The sequence below is a fragment of the Furipterus horrens genome, unplaced genomic scaffold, assembly GCF_987537825.1.
Source record: "Furipterus horrens unplaced genomic scaffold, mFurHor1.1.pri manual_scaffold_6, whole genome shotgun sequence".
Classification (NCBI taxonomy): domain Eukaryota; kingdom Metazoa; phylum Chordata; class Mammalia; order Chiroptera; family Furipteridae; genus Furipterus; species Furipterus horrens.
The window spans coordinates 22,079,951-22,100,359 of NW_028327176.1; the positions used below are offsets into that span (position 1 = coordinate 22,079,951).

General features: G+C 41.2%; 1 protein-coding gene across 1 annotated transcript in view; it reads left to right on the forward strand.

The window, feature by feature from the left end:
* CRIM1 (cysteine rich transmembrane BMP regulator 1) overlaps positions 1-20,409 on the forward strand; it is a 175,036-nt gene that overhangs the window by 106,983 nt on the left and 47,644 nt on the right. The window contains exons 6-7 of the mRNA XM_090281145.1: positions 5,381-5,563; positions 7,894-8,091. Of these exons, the coding sequence (XP_090137271.1) occupies positions 5,381-5,563; positions 7,894-8,091 (381 nt within the window). The remainder of the gene's footprint in view (positions 1-5,380; positions 5,564-7,893; positions 8,092-20,409) is intronic.

Here is a 20,409-nt window from a genome sequence, read left to right on the forward strand (position 1 = left end):
TGTTATTTGGCAGGCGGTCGAGGTTATTAACAGTCAGTACTACCAGGTTTGTTTGTTTGTTTTCCAGGAGGTCTGGAATATATTAAAGAGGGAAGAGAAGATTTCACAACTTAGAAACATAAAATTTAATTGGGCCAACACAAAACACACCCAACAAAATCACGGAAGAGATGCTTTTTATGCATCTCTGCATTGAAAAATACAAATTACATAGTAAATTACTTCATTGTCGTGTTTTTTTGTTGTTGTTGTTTTTCCACAGCCGTTTAAATTGCCCTCTTGTAGAGGTTGTGGTAATCTCCACATTGCTCTGAGATTTGCATCTTTCCCCGACAGGTGAAGAAGCAATTGATTGTTGCTCCTCGAAGACCACTGCCAGCCTTTTTATCATGCTCTTTTCTGAAGAGCCTCTATAAATTTCCTCTCAGCATCAAACTGGAGTTTCATTATGTTGTGTGATTTTTTTTTTTTTTAATCCTAAAGAATTGGTCATGTTTTCCAGGCCGTGTTTTCTGGGACTGCCCATCCCTCTACTTCTCCCTGCCTTACTCCCTGGGCATTAGCTAGTGACACCTAACTGGCCCAGGGGCACGTCTGTCCTGTTCCCTCCTGCTTAAGCCTCTGCACACCTCCCTGTAAAAACAGGTTCATCTGGAACCGCTTTATTCATAACCAGAACGTTCCCTCCTGACTTCTTCAAATCTTGCCCCAAGATTTGTGGCTTCGCCCAGATGGTAGATGTGGTTGACTAATGCGACTAAGTAATTAATATTGATTGGCTTATGAACAATTTTTCTTCAGTTTGAATGGATGCTCAGCATGATGTGAGTATAGTGCTTTGCCTCACTCCCCAGCATGCGGGTTTGATTTGTAAAAGCACCTTGTTTTTTATATTTTGGAACTTGGGGTCTAACTGCTTAGATCCTTCTGACCTCAGCTGAGATTAGTGTGGCTAAATGTGTATAGATGAATGATTCTTTTTAACATAACATTAATTTTCTGAAAAAAGAAATATTACATCCAGCAAGCACAGGGAAGCAGGTTCAAACACATTTACAACCTGTGTCAACATATACACAGTTATGTGACTTTAGGCAAGTCACCTGATCTCTTTGAATTTCATTATTATCCTCATTGAAGAAATGGATATTAATACTTGTTCTGTCTTCTCTACAGAGAGTGTTATAAAATCAAATGAGAAAGTCATTGTCCTTAAGTACAACACAAACATAAATATATTCAAAAGGCTGTGAGAGTCTATATCTGACATACAAGGTGACATATTAAGAAATGATGTTGGACAGAGGAGTCCATGTGAGATGTGTGTATCATAATACAGTTTTCCTCACCTTCTTAAACAGGGCGTGCCAGGTCAGGAGAACTTTCTTCAGCCTGGGAGTATTTTGATTGTACCAGATATTGAAACAGACCATGCAGTTCATTAAACGAAGTTGTACAATTCAGTGTTTTTTAATATATTCACAGAGTTGTGTAATCATTATCACAACCAATTTTAAAACACTTTTATCAGCCCCTCCCCCCAGTACTCTGGAACGCATTAGCAGTCCCTTCCCATTTCCCCGCAAAACCCCGAGCCCTAGGCAACCAGTAATCTACTTTTCTGTCTCTGTAGATGTGCCTATTGTGGGTATTTCAAATAAATAGAATTATACAATAGGTCCTTTGTGACTGGCTTCTTTCACATAATGTTTTCAAGGTTCATTCATGTTAATAGTATGTATCAGAACCGCATTTTTTTCCTACAGCCAAGAAATGTTAGATTGGATGGCTATATGAGGTCTGTCCTGAAAAAAGTCCAGCCATTGTTACTGTAACAGGGACGGTTTGCGCAACATCGATGTAACCTGGCAGCAAAAGAGAGTGGACTGGAATGCACGTGCATGAACAATGATGACTTCACTGTACTAGTCAGTGGGGGCAGTAGACACCATTGAGTGAACATGTGTATCGTGTGGTCGCTGACTGAGCAAGTAGAGCAACTAATCCGCATTCAAATTTTGCATTGAACGTTCCTCCACGGTAACTATTTGGGTGACTCAGAAGGCCACAGCTATGGGCAGCTGGTGATTGGCAGCTTCATCACGACAATGTGCTCGCTCATGCATCATGTCTCGGGTAGAGTTTTTTGGTGAAACGTCAAATCACCCAGGTGACTCAGCCCCCCTACAGCCCAGATTTGGCGCCCTGTGACTTCTGGCTTTTCCCAAAACTAAAATCGCCTTTGAAAGGGAAGAGATTTCAGACCATCAGTGAGATTCAGAAAAATACGCCCAGGCAGCTGATGGTGATTGGGAGAACTGTTTGAGGTCCCAAGGTACCTACTTTGAAGGGGACTGAGGCATCATTGTCCTGTGTACAATATTTCTTGTATCTTGTATGTTCTTCAATAAATGTCATGTTACATGGCTGGGTACCTTCTGGACAGACCTCATATACCCAAGAGAAATAAAAATACATACCAACATAAAAACTTGTATACAAATATTCATAGCAGCATTATTCACAAGAGCCCCCCGCCAAAAAAGAAAAAACAGCTTCAATGTCCACCATCTGATGCATGGGTAAACAAAATGTGATGTACTCGTATACCTAGCAGTGGCGTTCCTGGATTATATGGTAACTCTACATTTAATTTTGTGAGGACTGCCAAATGGTTTTCCAGAGCAGCTGCACCTTTACATGCACACCAGCAATGTATGAGCCTTCCAGTTTTCCCACATCCTCATCAGTATTTGTTATCTCTAGTTTTTTTATTATAGCCATCTAAGCATATGAACTAGTGTCTCCCTGTGGTTTTGATTTGTATTCCCTAGTAACTAATAATGTGTTTATTGGACATTTCTGTATCCTATTTGGAACAACATCTATTCAGAAGTTTGCTCCTTTTTCAGCTTGGCTTATTTTTTATTGTTGAGTTATAAGAGTACTTCATATATTCTGGATGTAGCTCCTTTTCAGGTATATAATTTGCAAATATATTCTGTTCTGTGGGTTACCTTTGTACTTTCTCAATGGTCTTCTTTGAAGCACAAAAGTTGATGAAATCCAATTTGCCTTTTTTTTTCTTTTGTTGCTTGTGTTTTTGGTGTCATAGCTAAGAAACCATTGCCAAATCCAAAGCTACAAAGATTTACTCCTGTTTTCTTCTAGGAGCTCTATCGTTGTAGCTATGACAGTGAGATCATAGCTCTATGATTCATCTTGAGTCATTTGTTTTATACAATGTAATACACAGTGGTTCATTCTGATTTTTTTCCATGTGGATATCTGTTGCCCCAGCACTATTTGTTGATAAGACAATTTTTTCTCTCAATGAATTTTCTTGGCACCCTTGTCAAAAGTCAATAAAGGGAAGAGTTTGCTTCTAAACTCTCAGTTAATTCCATTGAACTATATGTCTGTTCTTATGCCAGTACCACCCTATCTTGATTACTGAAGCATTGAAGCAGGTCTTGAAATCAGGAAAGTCTGAGTCCTCCAACTTTGTTTTTCTTTTCAATATTGTTTTGTCAATTCTGGTCCCTTGCATTTAGGATTGGCTTGTAATTTCCACAGAAGAACTAGCTAGTGTTTTATAGGAATTGCATTGCATATGTAGATCAATTTGGGGACTATTTTCATCTTAACAATATTATCGTCCAGTTCATGAGTATGGGATGTCTTTCCATTTATTAAGGCCTTCTTTCATTTCTGTAAACAATGTTTTATCGTTTTCAGAGTACAAGTTTTACACTTCGTTTATTACTGAATATTTTATTCTTTTTTATGCTATTGTGAATTGAATTGTTAACATCATTTCCAGATTGTCCATCGCTAGTATGTAGATATACAATTTATTAGAGTTGCAGTTTTACCTGGAAATTCTGTAAATTCGTTGATTAGTTTTGATAGTCTGTTAATAGATTCCTTAGAATTTTTTTTTTATATATATACACAAGGTCATGTCATTTGCAGCTAGAGATAGTTTTACTCTTTCTGTTCTAATCTGGATACCTTTTATTTCTTTTCTTCCCTAATTGCCTTAGCTAGAACCTCCAATACAATGCTGATTCGTAATGGTGAGAGTGGACATCATTGTCTTATTCCTGATCTTACAGGAAAAGCATTCAGTCTTTCACTGCTAAGTATGATGTTAGCTGTGAGTTTTTCATAGATGCTGTTTACCAAGTTGAGGATGGTCCCCTCTATTCCTAATTTATTGAATGTTTTTATCATGAAAGGGTATATGATTTTGTCCAGTTATTTTTTTGTCATTGGGTTGATTGTGTGGTTTTTATCCTTTATTCTATTGACATGCCATATTACATAATTGAGTTTTAGATATTAAATCAACTTTGCATTCTTGGAATAAGTCCCATTTGGCCATGGTATTTAATCTTTTTTATGTGTTGCCAGATTCAGTCTCCTAGTATTTTTTTTTTTTAGGATGTTTATATCTATATTCACAAGAAATATTGATCTGTGGTTTTCTTTTTCTTGTGATATCTTTATCTGGTGAGAGTCTGGTGGGAGTTTTTTTTTTAAGTCAACCAAAATTAAAGATAAGGAATGAATTTAGGGGGTGTTTTTCAGGAAAGAGAAAAAATTTTTAATCATCGGGTATCATGATGAGGATTCTAAAGGCAGGACTTTGAGCCTTTAGCAGAACACAACCTTGAAATGTGGTGGAAAGTTCACAAAGTATCAGTTGAAGAGCTGTTTTTGCTTCTGTCATTTGTTCAGTTTGTGACTTTAGCAAATTACCTAGGACCCCGTCACTTCTAAACTTGAATTAAGAATATCTGCATCAGGCTTTTCTTGCTGGGATTACAGAAAGTAATGCATATAGAAGGAGTTTTGTTTAAGGCCAGGTACTACTAAAATTACAAATTTATTAAACCATATGGAGAGAAAAAAGCATATAGGTGAGACCCCTGGAGAAACAGAAGAATATTAACTCCAAAAAGGCCTAGATAAATTTTTGAGGCAGAACAAAACCTAATGTGAAGACAGTATAATTTATTTGATGTAGAGATTGGTTTAACAAAACAAATATAATCTCTTTAAAGCACATCTTAGTAATGCGAGTGTTATGGTCAAATGGTTTCTTTTATTTGGAGTAGGAGGAAGTCAGCACAGATTTTGCTAAGGGAAATTTATATTACTCGGGGCAAAGAGAATAACCATTTATTTTGTTTATTTTACTTTACATTGCTTTATTGCTTGTTACAAAAAAAATTATATCGAGTTCAGTAAATTTCCATTGAATTATAACCCCCTGCTAAAAGACAGAATTTTCCAGAGGCTGTTTGAAAAAACACAAAAGGACGCCACTCAGAAATGACTTTGAATATGCCTTCTTTATTTGAACTCCTTTCAGAGACAAAGCCATTCTGCGTAATCAACAATGTGGAATATAATGATGGAGATCTGTTCCGAATGGACAACTGCCGGTACTGTAAATGCCAAGGGGGCGTATCCATCTGCTTCACTGCCCAGTGCGGGGAGCTGAGCTGCGAGAGGTACTATGTGCCGGAAGGGGAGTGCTGCCCAGTGTGCGAAGGTGAGAATGATGCCAATTAAGGATTAGTGAGAATATTCAGGGCTCAGAGTGTTATTGTCAAAACTGACTTAACTTAGTCTCACCCCCGAGGAGACGGTTATTGAAAGAATTCCTTTTTTATGACACTGTGGTCTTTCTTTTAAGACTGGTAATGCCACATAGACTGTGCAAATACTGCCCCAAGGGGTGTTACATTCCGGGTGTAGACAACAATCACCATTTCCCCAGAGTGCTTTCTGTTCTTCCCCTGCCGTTCCAGCAGCTCCTTAGCAAGTCCTGGGGACATTCTGTTCATTGTGACACTAGAATTCACCTCCTGCTCTCCTTGGATTGCTCAGCTAGGACAGGCCAGCCCCCATCACTGCGTCTCAGACAGTCTACTCAGAGAGGGACTCACCCTGTGTCCTTCCCATTACCACGCCCCTCCAGGTGGGCTCAGGACCCTGTTGCTCCCCCTCCTTTGAGAATGTACGGTGGTGAGAGCAGGGTCATGTTGTGGCGCAGTGATGCCAGCAGCTTGAGACCCAACCAAGGCTCTCAGGAGCCTGCTCTCGCTGTGGTCCCTTCTTCCCTCCAAGATGATAGATCCATGTTCCTTCAGCAAGCTCTGCCCTCCTATGTTTGGTATTCAGAAATAATAGACATTTCAGAATGATGACTCTGAATTTCATTAACTACGACCCATACCTTTTAGGGATTAGAATACTCAAGTTCAGAAAAGTATCTACGGAGAAACCAGGAACAATGAGCCCTGCCTACCTCTCTCTTGCCTGTACTCGCTGTGCTGTTTCCACAGTAGGAAGGCCCTGTGAGGCTGCCTGGGCCGCCGGGGCCACAGGCCTGCAGGCCAGAATCAGACGTGTCAGTCTTGCCTGGCACATAAGTGGGAGGACAAACACCATGTCATGTGCCATACTTGTGCCTGTTTTCCTAAAATCCTTTTCACTATTTGAGCTATATTTAGGACATCATATTGAAGACCAGAACGTGTTTGAAGTCTACAAAATACATTTCCTGATACTGAGCAATAATTCATAGCAGTGAAGACCTTTCGCTGTTAGAAATTATTTTAGCCAATATAGGAGAAAGGTGATTTCCTTTCTAGGTGTCTTGGGGATTTTTTAAAATCATATCAAGCTTTCAGCTTTCCCCACTGATTTGTTCCCAACTTACCCCCAGTTGGTAATAGTCTCTGAAACAACGTAGCAGTTGGTGGTGTAAAAATGGGGATGTGAACCCCTATGCAGGAATCATAATGAGTTGTTTGGGCATGGATCTGGTTCTGTCTCCTTGCCATTCAGACCCAGGCTCAAAGTAGAAGTGAAGGATGCAATGTACTCTTTTATATAGAAATGTGTAAAGTCTTATCTAAGTCAGGTCTCTAGGCCGCTTCCATTTCCAGCAGATTGCCTTTCTAAAGTGGTGGCTGCATGATTTTAAATTTGGCTTCTTTCTTATAATGCACTGTTACCTCTAGAATAAAGAGGACCAAACTCAAAATTGTGTGGACTTCCCTCCCATCACAGCAGCGCTTGCTTGTCGAGATCAGATTTTATGTGTTTCTGAAAAAAAGAAAATTGAGTGCTTTCTCTAATTGTGTTCATTATCGTGGTATTTGGGGACTTTGTATGCAGCGTTTATGGCCTGGTTGATAACCTCAGAAAACACTTTACAGTAGCCTTGGTTATGTTTGTCTTTCCTCCTCAGCTGTGGCTTGGCTGCCCAGCTCACAGGGAGAAATGTGTTCTCCCTCCAAGGCACCAGCAGGGACCCCTCACGGTGTGTCTCAACCAGCCTTGTCATGACCAAGGCCACGGTGAGAGCCAGCTGACCTCCCCACTGCTATCCGCATGGACCGCCAGGCACCGTGAGACATTCTGTCCGTCCTAGAAGTAACAGTATCCCTCGAAGTCAGATGGGGGCATTATTCTTTCCCCTTCACGGGGAGTGAAATTGAGATGTGATAAACGTGTCAGTCCACACCCCGGAAGACGTTGTCAGTGCCTACGGTGGATCTGAGTTTTCTAATTACCAACCTCCAGCTCTGTGCCCAGAGTCGTGCAATTTTATAAAGTGATAACACCTGCACGTTGGTTTTTATGCCACAGATCCCCTGTCCTGCGTGGTTGGAGGTGGATGTAAATTCAGTGTGACTGCGGCTTTTGCGTGTCCCCCAAGAGACACCTCAGGCAACCCCGCGCTTCTGCTGCTCACAGCTGGAAGAGAACTGCTGATAACTAGAACTGAGGGAAAATGTCTCTAGGTACAGGCAGAGTTGAGACAGATGTGGGATGCCCTCGATCTGACTGTGAACGTGTGTTTTAATTTAGATCCAGTGTATCCTTTTAATAACCCCGCCGGCTGCTACGCCAGCGGTCAGATCCGCGCCCACGGAGACCGGTGGCGGGAAGACGACTGCACGTTCTGCCAGTGCATCAACGGAGAGCCGCACTGCGTCGCCACGGTCTGTGGACAGAACTGCATGAACCCCGTCAAGGTGCCTGGCGAGTGCTGCCCTGTGTGCGAAGGTAAGCCTGGCGCTGCTCCCAAGGTCCTGGCGAATGCCTTGTGCTGCGTAGGCTTCCACCACTACATTCTTGTTTGTTTTTTACTCCCTGAGGCATAATGTTGGCTTCCCGCTCTTACCCGTGGCAGATAAATGTATCATTTGGGGGATGTGTGGCAAATTTACAACGAGACTCATGGGGGATTATTTCACCGCTGCAGATAGGCTTTTCAGACTACCTCACAAGTATATGTACATTTTAATTCAGTTCATTTCAAGTCTAATTAATATCCAAAGGTCAGTGCAGTGAAATAAAATGGGAAATAAGGCTCATGACTCCAGCATAGCATGTTCGACTTGCAATGCTTCCATAAGCCCAAGAGCCGAGCAGCTGGAAAGAGAACCTGGAACTGTTGGAAGCAGTTTTCACTGCCTTCTGTCCTCGCTCTGAGCATGCATCCTACCTCTCATTTCAGGGTGGCTCTGGCTTTGCAGTCCCTCTCAGGCTTTTCCTTAGGTCTTGGTTCCTACACTCACCACCTGTCATCCTGTTTAAAGGAAAGGAGCCTGAGGTGTCCTGAACCCGTCCTATGTCCCAGCCCCTGCTTCAGTCCCATGTCCCACATCCTGGGAAGATTGTTTACACACTCATGCATGTCAGTCTTAATCCTCTGTCCATGTCTATTAGGACAGAACAGAGATTGAATATTTAAACTGACCGATCCAATAGAGAGTATTCATCATTAAGGAGCACATTTGCATAGTAAAGTGGACTAAAGTGGGTCAAGAATTAATCTCTGCTAAAGATGAATCCTTCAAGAATTAAAAAAAAAAAAAAAAAAAAAAAAAAAAACAGCTCTTAAGGAACTGACAGCTCTTTTCAGAAGTTCATTCAGTAGACTCATTCCTCTCTCAAAAAGTCCTTTGCTTCTACCTACGCTTTCATAAACGCAGATTTTGGAGATTGCCTGACTTGCTTCATTAACCTCTGAGGGGTTCGCATTATTAAAGACCTTAAAAATCATATAAAAATGTACGCCCCAGGACTCCAGTTCTGTTGACATCACCAATTCCCTCACCATTACTCTACTCAGAGCACAGCTGCCACACTTCAAAAGTTGATAGCTTCCAGATGACCGACCAGTTTTGTGGAAATCACCCACTCCCTCACACGCACGCCCCTCCCAGCCCCTAAAGGCAGCACTTCATTCCTGGGGAAGGAGTATACAGAAATATGTGTGCCTGATGTACACTTGGCTTTACAAGAAAGGGTGTCTTGTCAAAACAGATTAAGGTGGGACTATCTGTCCCTAAGAATTAGGGGCAATCCGTTGTCAACTTGAAATATTTAAGTACATATGTGAGTATGATAACGTAAGAAAAATTAAAAGTAGAAATATGTAATACAGTAAGCACTACCCCTTTAACGCCATGAATCTTGAATCATAAATGGAAAGTAAGAGGAAGAAAACTTGTTAAAAAAAAATAGGGCCTTTCTGAAAGTACATGGAGGGAAGGCAACCTGTTTGCACTCATCTTCATCATTAGCATATTTATTGTGGTGAAGAGAGGAGAGCAGTCGGTGAATAGAAATAAACACATTGAAACTAACTGATTTATTCTGACGTCTGTAGTTGTTTGCATAGGTGGTGAATGCTACTTTGATCACTTCCAGTTTGGTGTCTGCAGCGTATGCAGAGTCATAATCTACTCTTCCACTGTTTGAGAAAAGAATGACAGCTTTGGTTAGCGATTAATTCCAAAAAAGTTATTAAGAACCTCCCATGATCCACAAACACCATTGGACGACTCCCGGTTAACTTCACAGAGAATGTTTAGGATTTAAACCAGGAGGCAAAGAATGTCCATATTAAGACTACGTGGGGTCAGTGGTTTATATGTGTACCTGTTTCATGGAATCCTCATAACACTGTGCAGAAGGTCCTGATTAGTCCATTTTAGAGAGGAAGGAATTAAAGTCTAGAGACGTTTAGATCCCTTTCTCCAAGATCAATTGCCGTTATGTGGCTCGAGCTGGGATAAACCGGTCTGTTGGACTCAGCGTCATTTCCCTCTGCCAACCCTGCTCCTGAATGTCATCAGTGTACTCACGGCCCGACCTGTAGTTCCCTTTTAGTGTCGGGGGAGAGAGGAGTGCGGTCAAGGGGAGGAAATCCTTTGCAGTTTGACACCCACTCCAGGTGTTTATGATGTGACCTCCCCACCTGCCCTCTCCTCCTGCCTGGGGACCTCATGGAAGGAGGCCTTTGGGACACATGCTGGACTTTCTGCTTAGGCCTCATGTCCAGGCTGAGTCCCCCACCTCACCAGAACCAGCATCTTTATCCCAAGCTCTGAGATTCTTCTGGTCCCAGGTCCTTTGTGTCTCCTTCATGTGCCTCATTAAACCTTTTAGAAGCTTCCACTGCCTGGTTCTCAGAAAACTAATGTATCTTGTATTTCTTATTTTTTTTAACTTAGTTGAGTAGTGAGTTCTGTATAAGATAATGTTTGCTTTTCCGTGATCCTCTCATTTTAAGATATAGGAATACAGAGGGATTCTTTTGGTGTGGGATCAAAAAACAGTGCACAGATTAAGATAATAATACTGTTATACCAGGTCATTTGTTATTAAGAAGAAGAAGAAGAAACTTAAAACATATACAAAAGGTGAATGATACTACAAGGTTATTATTAATAATCGTAAGAAACTTACAAAATAATACAAGGTGAGTGAATTATATTACTTAGTTTGTAGGATCCAAGAGAGTCTGTAGAACTATTTGAAAATATTTTTCTCAGCAGCATATTTAAATAGGATTTCAGGTGATTTCAGAATAGCAAAAGGATTGGATGAAATAAAATGAAAGCAAGGTTAATGTGTAATAAACAACCATCCAGCATTATTTAGAGAAAAACAGAAACACTGGTATTTATGCAGGTTATCCACACAATGAATTCCTCTGCACATGGTTGCATAACAAATTTTGGCCCTTACCCTGTGAGCTACAATCCCAAGATACATAGTCAGAGCCTGAAATTACATGAAAGGACCCCACACAAGGATTGTGGTTTTAGATTTTTTTCTAAATAAATTACTGCATTACCAAATATGGTGTGTTAGGACCTGCAGGGAAGAAGAACTTTGCAGTGGCAGCTGCTGTTATTAAAGATACATACCTTCCAAGTGACAACATAATGTGCTTGGTTACTCCTGCAGCCCTGGGGGCATGAGCCTGGGGGCCCTTAAAGACCACGCTGTTACTTGACAGCTAGCTCGATTCACAAGTACCTAAGTGCTTTCTAAATGGGCACTTAAGTACTCTCATGATTAAGTCTCACCAAGTTATTGTCAACACCCAATTCAGGTACATAGATAAGCCATCCCGGTCTGTAAGTCTGTAAGGGATTGTGTCCTTACGTTTGGGCTGCTCCTTTTTCTCTACTTCTCCTCTAGTTCATCAATCACATTTTTATTTTCTGGCTCCTGTAAAGAGCTAAGATGGAAATGCAGGGAGTAGCATCTGAAGTTTGCAATTTTAAGTAGATATATGGAAGCTATGTCCTTGTCTCCTTCAAAACTAAAAACAGAAAATGAAGGCAGCACGATTAGGTCTTCCTCAGCATCTAGCACTGCCTGCATCACCTCTCTTATAGCCCCTGAGGGCAGTAGCTAACATGTCTTGCACATGGACTGTGAGCCAGGCCTAGGTGCGCTAAGAGCATCAGCTCATTTGCTCCTTACAACTTCCCTCTTTTGCAGGTACTGTATCCCTAATGACCATCACCGAAACCAAAGTACAGAGGTCATGTCACTTCCCCATGGTCATGCAGCTTGAGAGGGGCAGAGCGGTGTGTCCCCAGAGCCCAGGCGGCTCTGGCCCCTGCCGGGCACACTGCCCATGAAACACACAGCACACTGCTACACCCCCTGTTGGCCAGTGGTCTGAAACAGGCTACATCCCCTGTCAGCTAGGAATTTACCATGTTATTTTGAATCCCTAAAACAGCACCTGTCAGGTAAGTAGGTGCTCAGAACTGTTAATGACTAAATAATGGGTGAGTTAGGAAGACCAGAGTAGCAAATCACAAGCAGACTCTCTTACTGAGTCAGGCTGCAGACCCCGACGTAGGCTTTCTGAGCCAGAGCCTCGGACGCTGATGGCCCTTGGGACCTCTGATCAGTTGAAGAGCGAATAATGATAGAATGCTTATATTTGAAAAAATACTTTGAGAACAGCGCGCAGAAAGACCCAGATGTCTAGAGGCAAGCTGGACCAAGGAGCTTCAGATGGACTGCTCACCCTCCTGATGAGCATGGAGCGCTCATCCCTCTTCCAAGGGCAGCCCTGGGGGACTTCCAAGACTGGTTGTACAGTGTGGCTTATTCTGTCCCAGTTCAGCCCCTGAAGCCCGGAATCACAGAATTGAAGTGGGGCTTCTCCAGTCCCTCCGAGGCTAATCCCACTGCTTTATATTATAGACTGCTTTTGAGACATGCCTTGCAAGTGTGTAGGTGCCACTGAATTGTTATCTCAGCGACTAATGCGGGCAGGAATTTTTATGTTAACATCGCACTCAGATATTGAGAATAATTTGCTAATTTTTCCCAATTACATGTGAGGTATAAATGTTGATTATTAATGTCAGAGGGACCCTAAGGACAGAGTACCATTTTCCATTAAAAATTGTGTTTGTTTTATCATTAAAGATAAGATCCATGTTGGAGAGGGAGTTTTGGGTTGCGAGTTGTATGCAACTTGCCCTTGATGACTAAATAAGAAAAATGCAAGGGATGTGGACAGGTGTGAGGCCAGCTTGGCTGTGACACCTGATGCGAGAGAGAAGTGCTGATGTCAGGCTTGATCTGCTGGCTCCTCCTGGGCTGTGGCTGGAGGCCCCTCAGGGGGCTGTTTTCCAGGCCCAGTGCGTGCCAGTCTCTCACTGGGAGGACTTGATGGTTTTGATGACCGTGGGGATTTCAGAGCCAATACCAAGAATATCACCTTTTGAGAACTTACAGCAACATAGGTAGTATTTTACAGTGTTACGTTCAGTGATTTGGGTCGCCAGTAAATAAACTCCAAATTCCGGTGGGGTGAATGGGTAGTTTCCTATCTACTATTTATCTTTCTCTTTCTTAAAAAAAAAAAAAAAAACCAGAATTCATTTCCCATTTCAGATGGGAAATCAAAGAGTTGCTTATAGATTGTCAAAGCTGGGTTATAGATATATGAGTGTTCCTTGTTCTATATAATAATACTTCAGTGTTTTGTTTTTAAATTCCGCAATGAAAACTTAAATGAGTATTGTTTGCACAGTTGTTATCTGAAGCTGAGCTGAGTTTCAGGCAGGCCTAATAATTCTGCTGGACTTAACCAACCCTTGAAGTGAGGGCTAAGACATTTCCTGTGCATGGATTATTTCTAATTCTCTGGATTTACGATGAAATGTGGTTGAACCAGATAGTCAGCTCTTTTTTTCTGCCACCTCACTTTCTTGGATCCCTTACCTGGGGAATCCTGGTCCTACTTGGGAAGGCATTGAAGAGAGGGTGCTGGGCATTTCTTGACCCGTGTGGGTTTAGTAAGCCAATAGATTGCATGCTGTGTTCGTAGCTCTAAAGGCTGGAAGTCTGTGAGCTGTCAAATATACTGTCCTTCTCATCATCTGTCCTAATTTCATAGGACACTCTATTCTTTCCCATAAATGCTGATGATAGAGTTTGAGTCAAGCTGCCCTTCAAATGCGATGCCTACCAGGCTGCCAGGAAAGTCTGCACCAGGCACGTATCTGGGTGGGAATTCCTTGAAACAAGAAAACATGTTTTCAGCCCTGCCCATCATACTTTCTCACCGAACAGTATCTCCAATGATTAAGCTACTGCTTCTGTGGCAAAGAGTCAAACATAGTTTGGCTGACCCAAGAGGCAGTGAAGTCAAAGATGCGGCAGGGTCACATGATATTACCATTCTGGTGCATAACAGGCATCAAAACTCAGTTTATGGGTGGTATTGCTGTAGTCCCATATACTAGGCTATCATTAGCAGGCCAAAAATAATAAAATATTCATAGTATCTCAAAGACTCTTTGGCATGTTGTTTCATCCTTTAACTCTAAGTATCCTGGAAACTTACTAACTCCATAAATGGAAGTTAAAATATAGCAGTCTTTTATTTTTTGCTTGTCCAAGTAAGGTCATATGGTGAGTAGCAAATCAAGGCCAATGACCATGTCTTAGCCTATGTCTTTAACCTGAGCATCAGAAATTTTTTATGGGTGAATTTCATAGTACTTTCATTTTACCTGGTAATTTAAAATGCCCTTAGATATTGCAAATAACATTAGAATATCATTGTTCAGAGCTGATGCTGAAACATATGATTAGACGAACCTCTCCCTCTGATTTTACAGCATTCCAAGCCCCAGCTGTAAGGTATTTCCTGTTGAAGTGGCCTGCAACAGGGCAGGTTCCTCTTTTATTTCCCCTCTCTCTCTTTCCCATACCTAAAAGGGCATTATTGCTGGGAGTCTCATAATTTTCTTCCGAAGATAATAATTGAAGCTAATAGTTTAGACTCGGGCCTGCTAATTTTCATCTAATCAACAGAGGCAGGAAAACATAGTCTGGAATGCCAACTATGCGAATGAAAAATATTTAGTCATTCTTGAAATGATAGGAATGTTTTTCCAACAAACTTAAATAAACACAATCTCTACTGAGACTGTGTTAAACTTTTTTGGATAGGAGACAGCTCTTAGGCAACCACACAGAAGTTAATGAAGGTTATTAAGAGACAAGCCCTTCAGAAAAGGGCTTTAAAAAGAAAGATGCCATCTTTCTGGAACAGCCATTGAACAGAAGTAGCAGAATTGGTTTCCTCTTCACTTTTGACAGCCTCATAGAATTTAACATTTTAGCTAGTAATCACATTTTCTAGTTTTCAAGACAAGTTCAGCTTTACCTAGCCATGGCTCTATTAGACCATCTTATTTTAAAATTCTCACCTTTATCTCCTTCGACCGTTTGCTTCTGTCCTAAGGAGTGGATTGGTCCCAACACACCTATATTTAAAGCACGTGACAGCACTTTTCCTATGAAACTTGTTTATTTCCACTATACAAGGTCCAACTATATAGTAATGAAATTATTTTTAAACTTACCAAGATTTACATATTCAAGTGAAGAGGTCTTCATTTCAAATAGGTATATGGGGAAACTGTACAGTTATTGTAGAAATACAGTCCTTCAGAATATTTTTGGTACCTCTCTGTTAACTGATGTGAGAGCTTGCAGTACATCCTTCCAAATATTTTTAGCTTTGTACCCCTCCGGCTGTAAAGGTTTATCAGACTCCAGGAAATAGTCAAAAGTCATTCTCATCTAAGTCTGGTGGAGAGGTGAGTGATCGAGCTGGGTTAAATTGTTCAGAGGAAGCAAAAAATGCCGGTAAAATAAAGGCACTTTGTCTTCTGTGACACAGTAATTTGCTCTGAGAGCAACTCTGAAGAGAAGTTTCAAGAAGAATTTTAACATGAAAAGCATTCCGGCACAGGCATGTAGCCGCCCAAAGTGAGTGCTTTTAGCAAGAACACTTATTTGTAAGTATAACTTATGGTGCATTCATTTTTTAAAAAATCAGTTCACTTACTACATAGTACGCTGATGACTTCTAGGGGCTAGAGGCATGTATTTAGATAGCCAAATATTATAATACAACATTTTTGGAAATTGCAGGTGCTCCATTCAAATGTATTTTCAAATTAATTAGACCAAAATAATTTCCCAATGGAAATAACTCTTTAAAAAAAGAGATGGTGATTCCATATAATTAATTTCTAGTATTTTAGTTATCTAACTCCACTTCTGATTATACCATTTTAAACTGTTTCATTGTAGAGCCTTCAATTTATCTTATCAGAACAAAGTGATCTTATGCTGTTCAGTACATGAGGGTCAGCATTAGCGATAACAAATTGTTTGTAAAGGCCCTCTTAGAAGTATTTTTTGTGCTGTGTCTGATTGTTGAAGATAAAATGTCACACAGGTGTATAAAATGTCTTCCACTATATTATTGTAAATTAACAGCGCAGACTGAAGGAATGAAAATGTTTCATAAAGAGAGTGCCCCTTGCCCATTTATGGATCCCTCATGGTGGCTGCAGAGGTGGCAGGGATCTGGATCATACCCACATGTCAGCCTCTCAGTTTGAGATTCCCAAATACTGACTGCATCTGTCAGCATGCTGACTGGGAAATTTGTTATCAGGAGACTCAGCAGTGCCAGATCTTCTTGCAGGGGTTATACCATCATTTGATCTAAATTGAACATGGGATCAGTGATAGTGAACATTTCGCACTTTTTTGAAATGTGTCAGAAACATGGGGGATGGTGATGCATTCTGTTTTTACACAATTTCAAGTTGGAGTTGATTTAGCAGTTTGACCAAATTTTTACTTAGCATTTATATATACAGGCTACATCAGGTGAATATTACTTTCACTTCTGAGAGATTAGCTTGATTTGTCACAGCTGTTTGAAACAGAACCCAATTCAGGTATCCAGACCATTGGAGACCACAGAATTTTTGGGTAGCCACCAATTAAAAGTAAGATTCAGTTCATAGCCCCAGCTCTTCTTTTGCTGTACCACCGTGAATCAGGACTGAGAATCCCTAAGAAAATTCTCAGGCCAACAAGTGTGGTCCTTGGGGACCCTGAGAGTCGTGTAGTGTTCTGGGAGTGATGTTTTGCCTTGGCTGCTGAAGCAAATCAACAGTCAAGTCTATAAGCCACCTCCCCAACCAGGCAGGACCTCAGAGCATGCATCTCTGTGCTGACCTTATTCCTGGCTGCAGCGTATTCTTTTCTACTTAAAATTTAGCTTGGTTTTCATTTCCTCCCTTTAGAAAAGTTTACACACATGACATAATTTGAGGCTGCCTTGGATCTGCTTTGGGATCAAGCAAGGTGTATTTAATGCCTGTAGATGTATTCGGTCCCTTCTGGTTGTCCATGTTTTGCCCTGTGGTCACGCCACCCGTAGGCTGGGCATCACAAGGAAGATGAGAGATGGCATTCTTTTTCACCTTCATTGGAAAGTGATGGCCTTGCATAGCAACTCACTTATTAAAACAAGTCAGGGAGTCTCTATTTTATTTGTGAAGCTAAAAAAATGTTCAAAAATGATCAGCTGTCTGTTGGGAATGGCCTCAGGCCTTGGATATTGAGAAGGATCAGCAAGCTCTGATCTTTTCAGGACCATGACTCTCTCATGCTTTCTGAGAACCAAGTGTTTAAAAGGTTCTAAGTAGACTTCAGGCCTGATGCATTCAGTAGGGGTGCTCCACAGGCCGGTGACAGAGACTTTAAGAACATTATTATGACAGAGACACTGAGAACATTATTATCTGAGTGAAACACTCCCAGTGTCGTTGTGAAGAACGTACTGGTTGAACTATCTCTTCTTGTTGACATAAGTTTTAAATCACTGAGGTTCTGAAACCAAGATTTGCTGATCAAAGACAGCTTTTAGAAACAGGTCTTCTGTGTCCTCTTTCAACTTGAGAATGGCAGAACTACTAAAAGCTACCAGGGTAGTGTAAGTGACACTTTGATGAGTTTGCCTTCAGTCCCGAAAATCCGGAAAGGCCCCCATCATGACAGAGGAAGAACGGGGTCAGCCAGGCACACAGAATCATTGTTTCTACTCACGTTGGGTAAGCTGATTACGAAGAGATTTCTGTTCTGTTCGAGACACTGTGGACATAGTTGAAATGCAAAACAATGGTATTGAACTGCTGCTCAGCAAATGTGAAAGGCACCAGTGGCCGGTCACTAACACGCTCCAAAGCTTACCAGACCATAAGAAAGGGTGGCATCATGGTTTCACCCACATCCCAGATGCTTTTCATATTATTCGTAGAGACAGAAAATGATGCTTATGTTACACAGGACAGGGTTCAGAATGCCAAACCAGCTGTCATAGCATTTATCAGCTGAACATCTGAGGCCTGCACAAGGGCACATAATTCATTTACTCAATCATTCTCTGAGACCAGTTCTAGCTCTGAGCAAGCAGGGCAGTTGTTACAGCAGTAACTATAGCAACAAGTAATGTTCCTGTACCCCTCAGAGTTCATAGAGTGGTCCCTCTCTATGATCAGAGTTAAGCCTTGCTTATAGTGATACTGTGAGGTGGGAATAATGAGTATTCCCATTTTATAGATGCCCATAGAGGTTCGGCAACACATGTAAGATAATGAAAGAACAGGGACTCAAGCTATATCTTCTGACACCTAGTCCATGTTCATGTCATTGCTTCTCTGTAGAATTCCATCATGAGAGGGGAAAGGGTGAGGAAAATAAGGCTGGAAATATGGAAGTATCTGATCATCATGGCTCAGATCCAAAAGCCATTCATTCTTGCTCCTGGCTCTGTTCTTATTGCTGAGACCCAGTTACATTATTCAGATCTTTGGTGGCCTAGCCTTTGATCCAGATTCTTTTCCTGAGCCTCTGCTTGGATTCTGACCTTGCTGTCAGACCTCCAGGAAAGCCTGCCTCCCCTTGTCCCATCCTGCCTGACCCACGTAGAGATACCCTCCATCCAGAGCACGAAGCTGCTCTCCCAGCCATCTCTGCCCTCACACTTGCCTCCTGTCCAGTCGTATTCACATCTGGTCCTGGGCCCCGACCAGTGGCACTCACAGCCCCCCGCAGTGTTCCAGGCACTGAACCACCATCACCAACGCTTGTGTGTCCTGCTCCCGCTCTTCCCCTTCTCGTCTGTCTTGGCTTCATCACAGATAAGTTGGCTGAGCAGTCGGCACAAGTTCTCATCCTTCATCTAGTACAAAGATGATTTAATGAATTGGGTGCGGTAGTGACAGAAGCAAATTCTCCAGGTAATTGGAATTGGGGTGGGGGGGGATCAGAATTTATGTTCTTTTGAGGGAAGACCTACAGTGCCTTGTGTACTTGGGTGCCTTCCGAAGTCAGAGATACAGATCATAATTGAACTTATTTTAGGCAAGCAAGTATCTCCGTTTGGACTGCTTGGGTTTGGAGATTGCCACTCAGTTTTCTTTATCAGTGTGCCGGGTTCACAACAGCCTGCTGATCTAGCATGCTGCTTCAGAGGAGCTCATTTATTGAGAACCTACTATCTACAAGGGCCTGCTACAGTGAGGACGGTCTGAAGGAACATACTGTCCGATCCTCCAAGTTAGGAAATTAGAGATTCAGCCTATTAGAGACTATTGGAATGGGGGCCCTTCATCAGAAAACATGCCCCAACTTTTTAGGTAGGTGTACTGGTGTCTTTTTGTCCTCTTTGTTCATTCATTAAACACCAGGGAGGACAACTTCCTCCTCGGCCCTCAGCTATTTCTCAGAGTGTTGGGTTAAGAGACTGAATTCTGACCACCTGACAACCCCAAGTTGAATATAAGTGTTAAAATATACATACACATGTATACTTATAAATATGGCACATCTTTTCCAGTTAAATGTTTCTAGTTACCAATATATATTATCTATGAAAATGAACAAAAATATATAGGAATAAAATATAAGACAAGTGTAGAAGGTACAGATTATTCTTGGAATCCAATCATTTTGCGAGCTCCTCCCAAGCTGAATTCCTGGAAAAAGATATCCTACTCTATATTGAAAAAGTTTTTTTTTTTTTTAATTTGTCTTTTGTGACCTTTTAATAATAATCTCAGAATCATACTACTGTCTTTTCCTTTTAAATGTGAAATTGGCAAAGGAAGGAAAATATGTCCAACTGCCAATATACCTTGGAGAAAGCATTGAAAGTTAATAAATAGGTCTAAAGTAAATAGATGATTGCTTCTCTATCTGACCATAGAATAATATAAATCTTGGGAACATTTTCACACCATTCATTTTAATATAAAGAAACTGTTCTGAGATTAAGTGCTGTAGCCATTACAAGGATGTAGGTGTTGTTATGAGAAATATATACAAAGGAATAAAGGATAACTAAATGTGTAGTGCCTGAAAGAATTTGAAAACTCCAATGGTAGGAGATATTTCTCCATGACTTAATGAGAATTTCTTAAATACACATTCATACCCCATGGAAACTCCCATTTCCAGATTAGGGAATTTTTGTATCTTCATTTTTTTTCTTATTGTCTACATTAGTAGGATTTTTCTCTAGCATCATTTGGGAAAATTTCCTCTCTATAGTATTTCTCTTCCCAGGCTGCAATTATGTTGACAGTTTGGTGATTTATTTGAATGGTTTTCTGACTAGTTATGGTCACATTTGAAAAGCAGCTGTGTTAACAGATGATACATGAAAACACA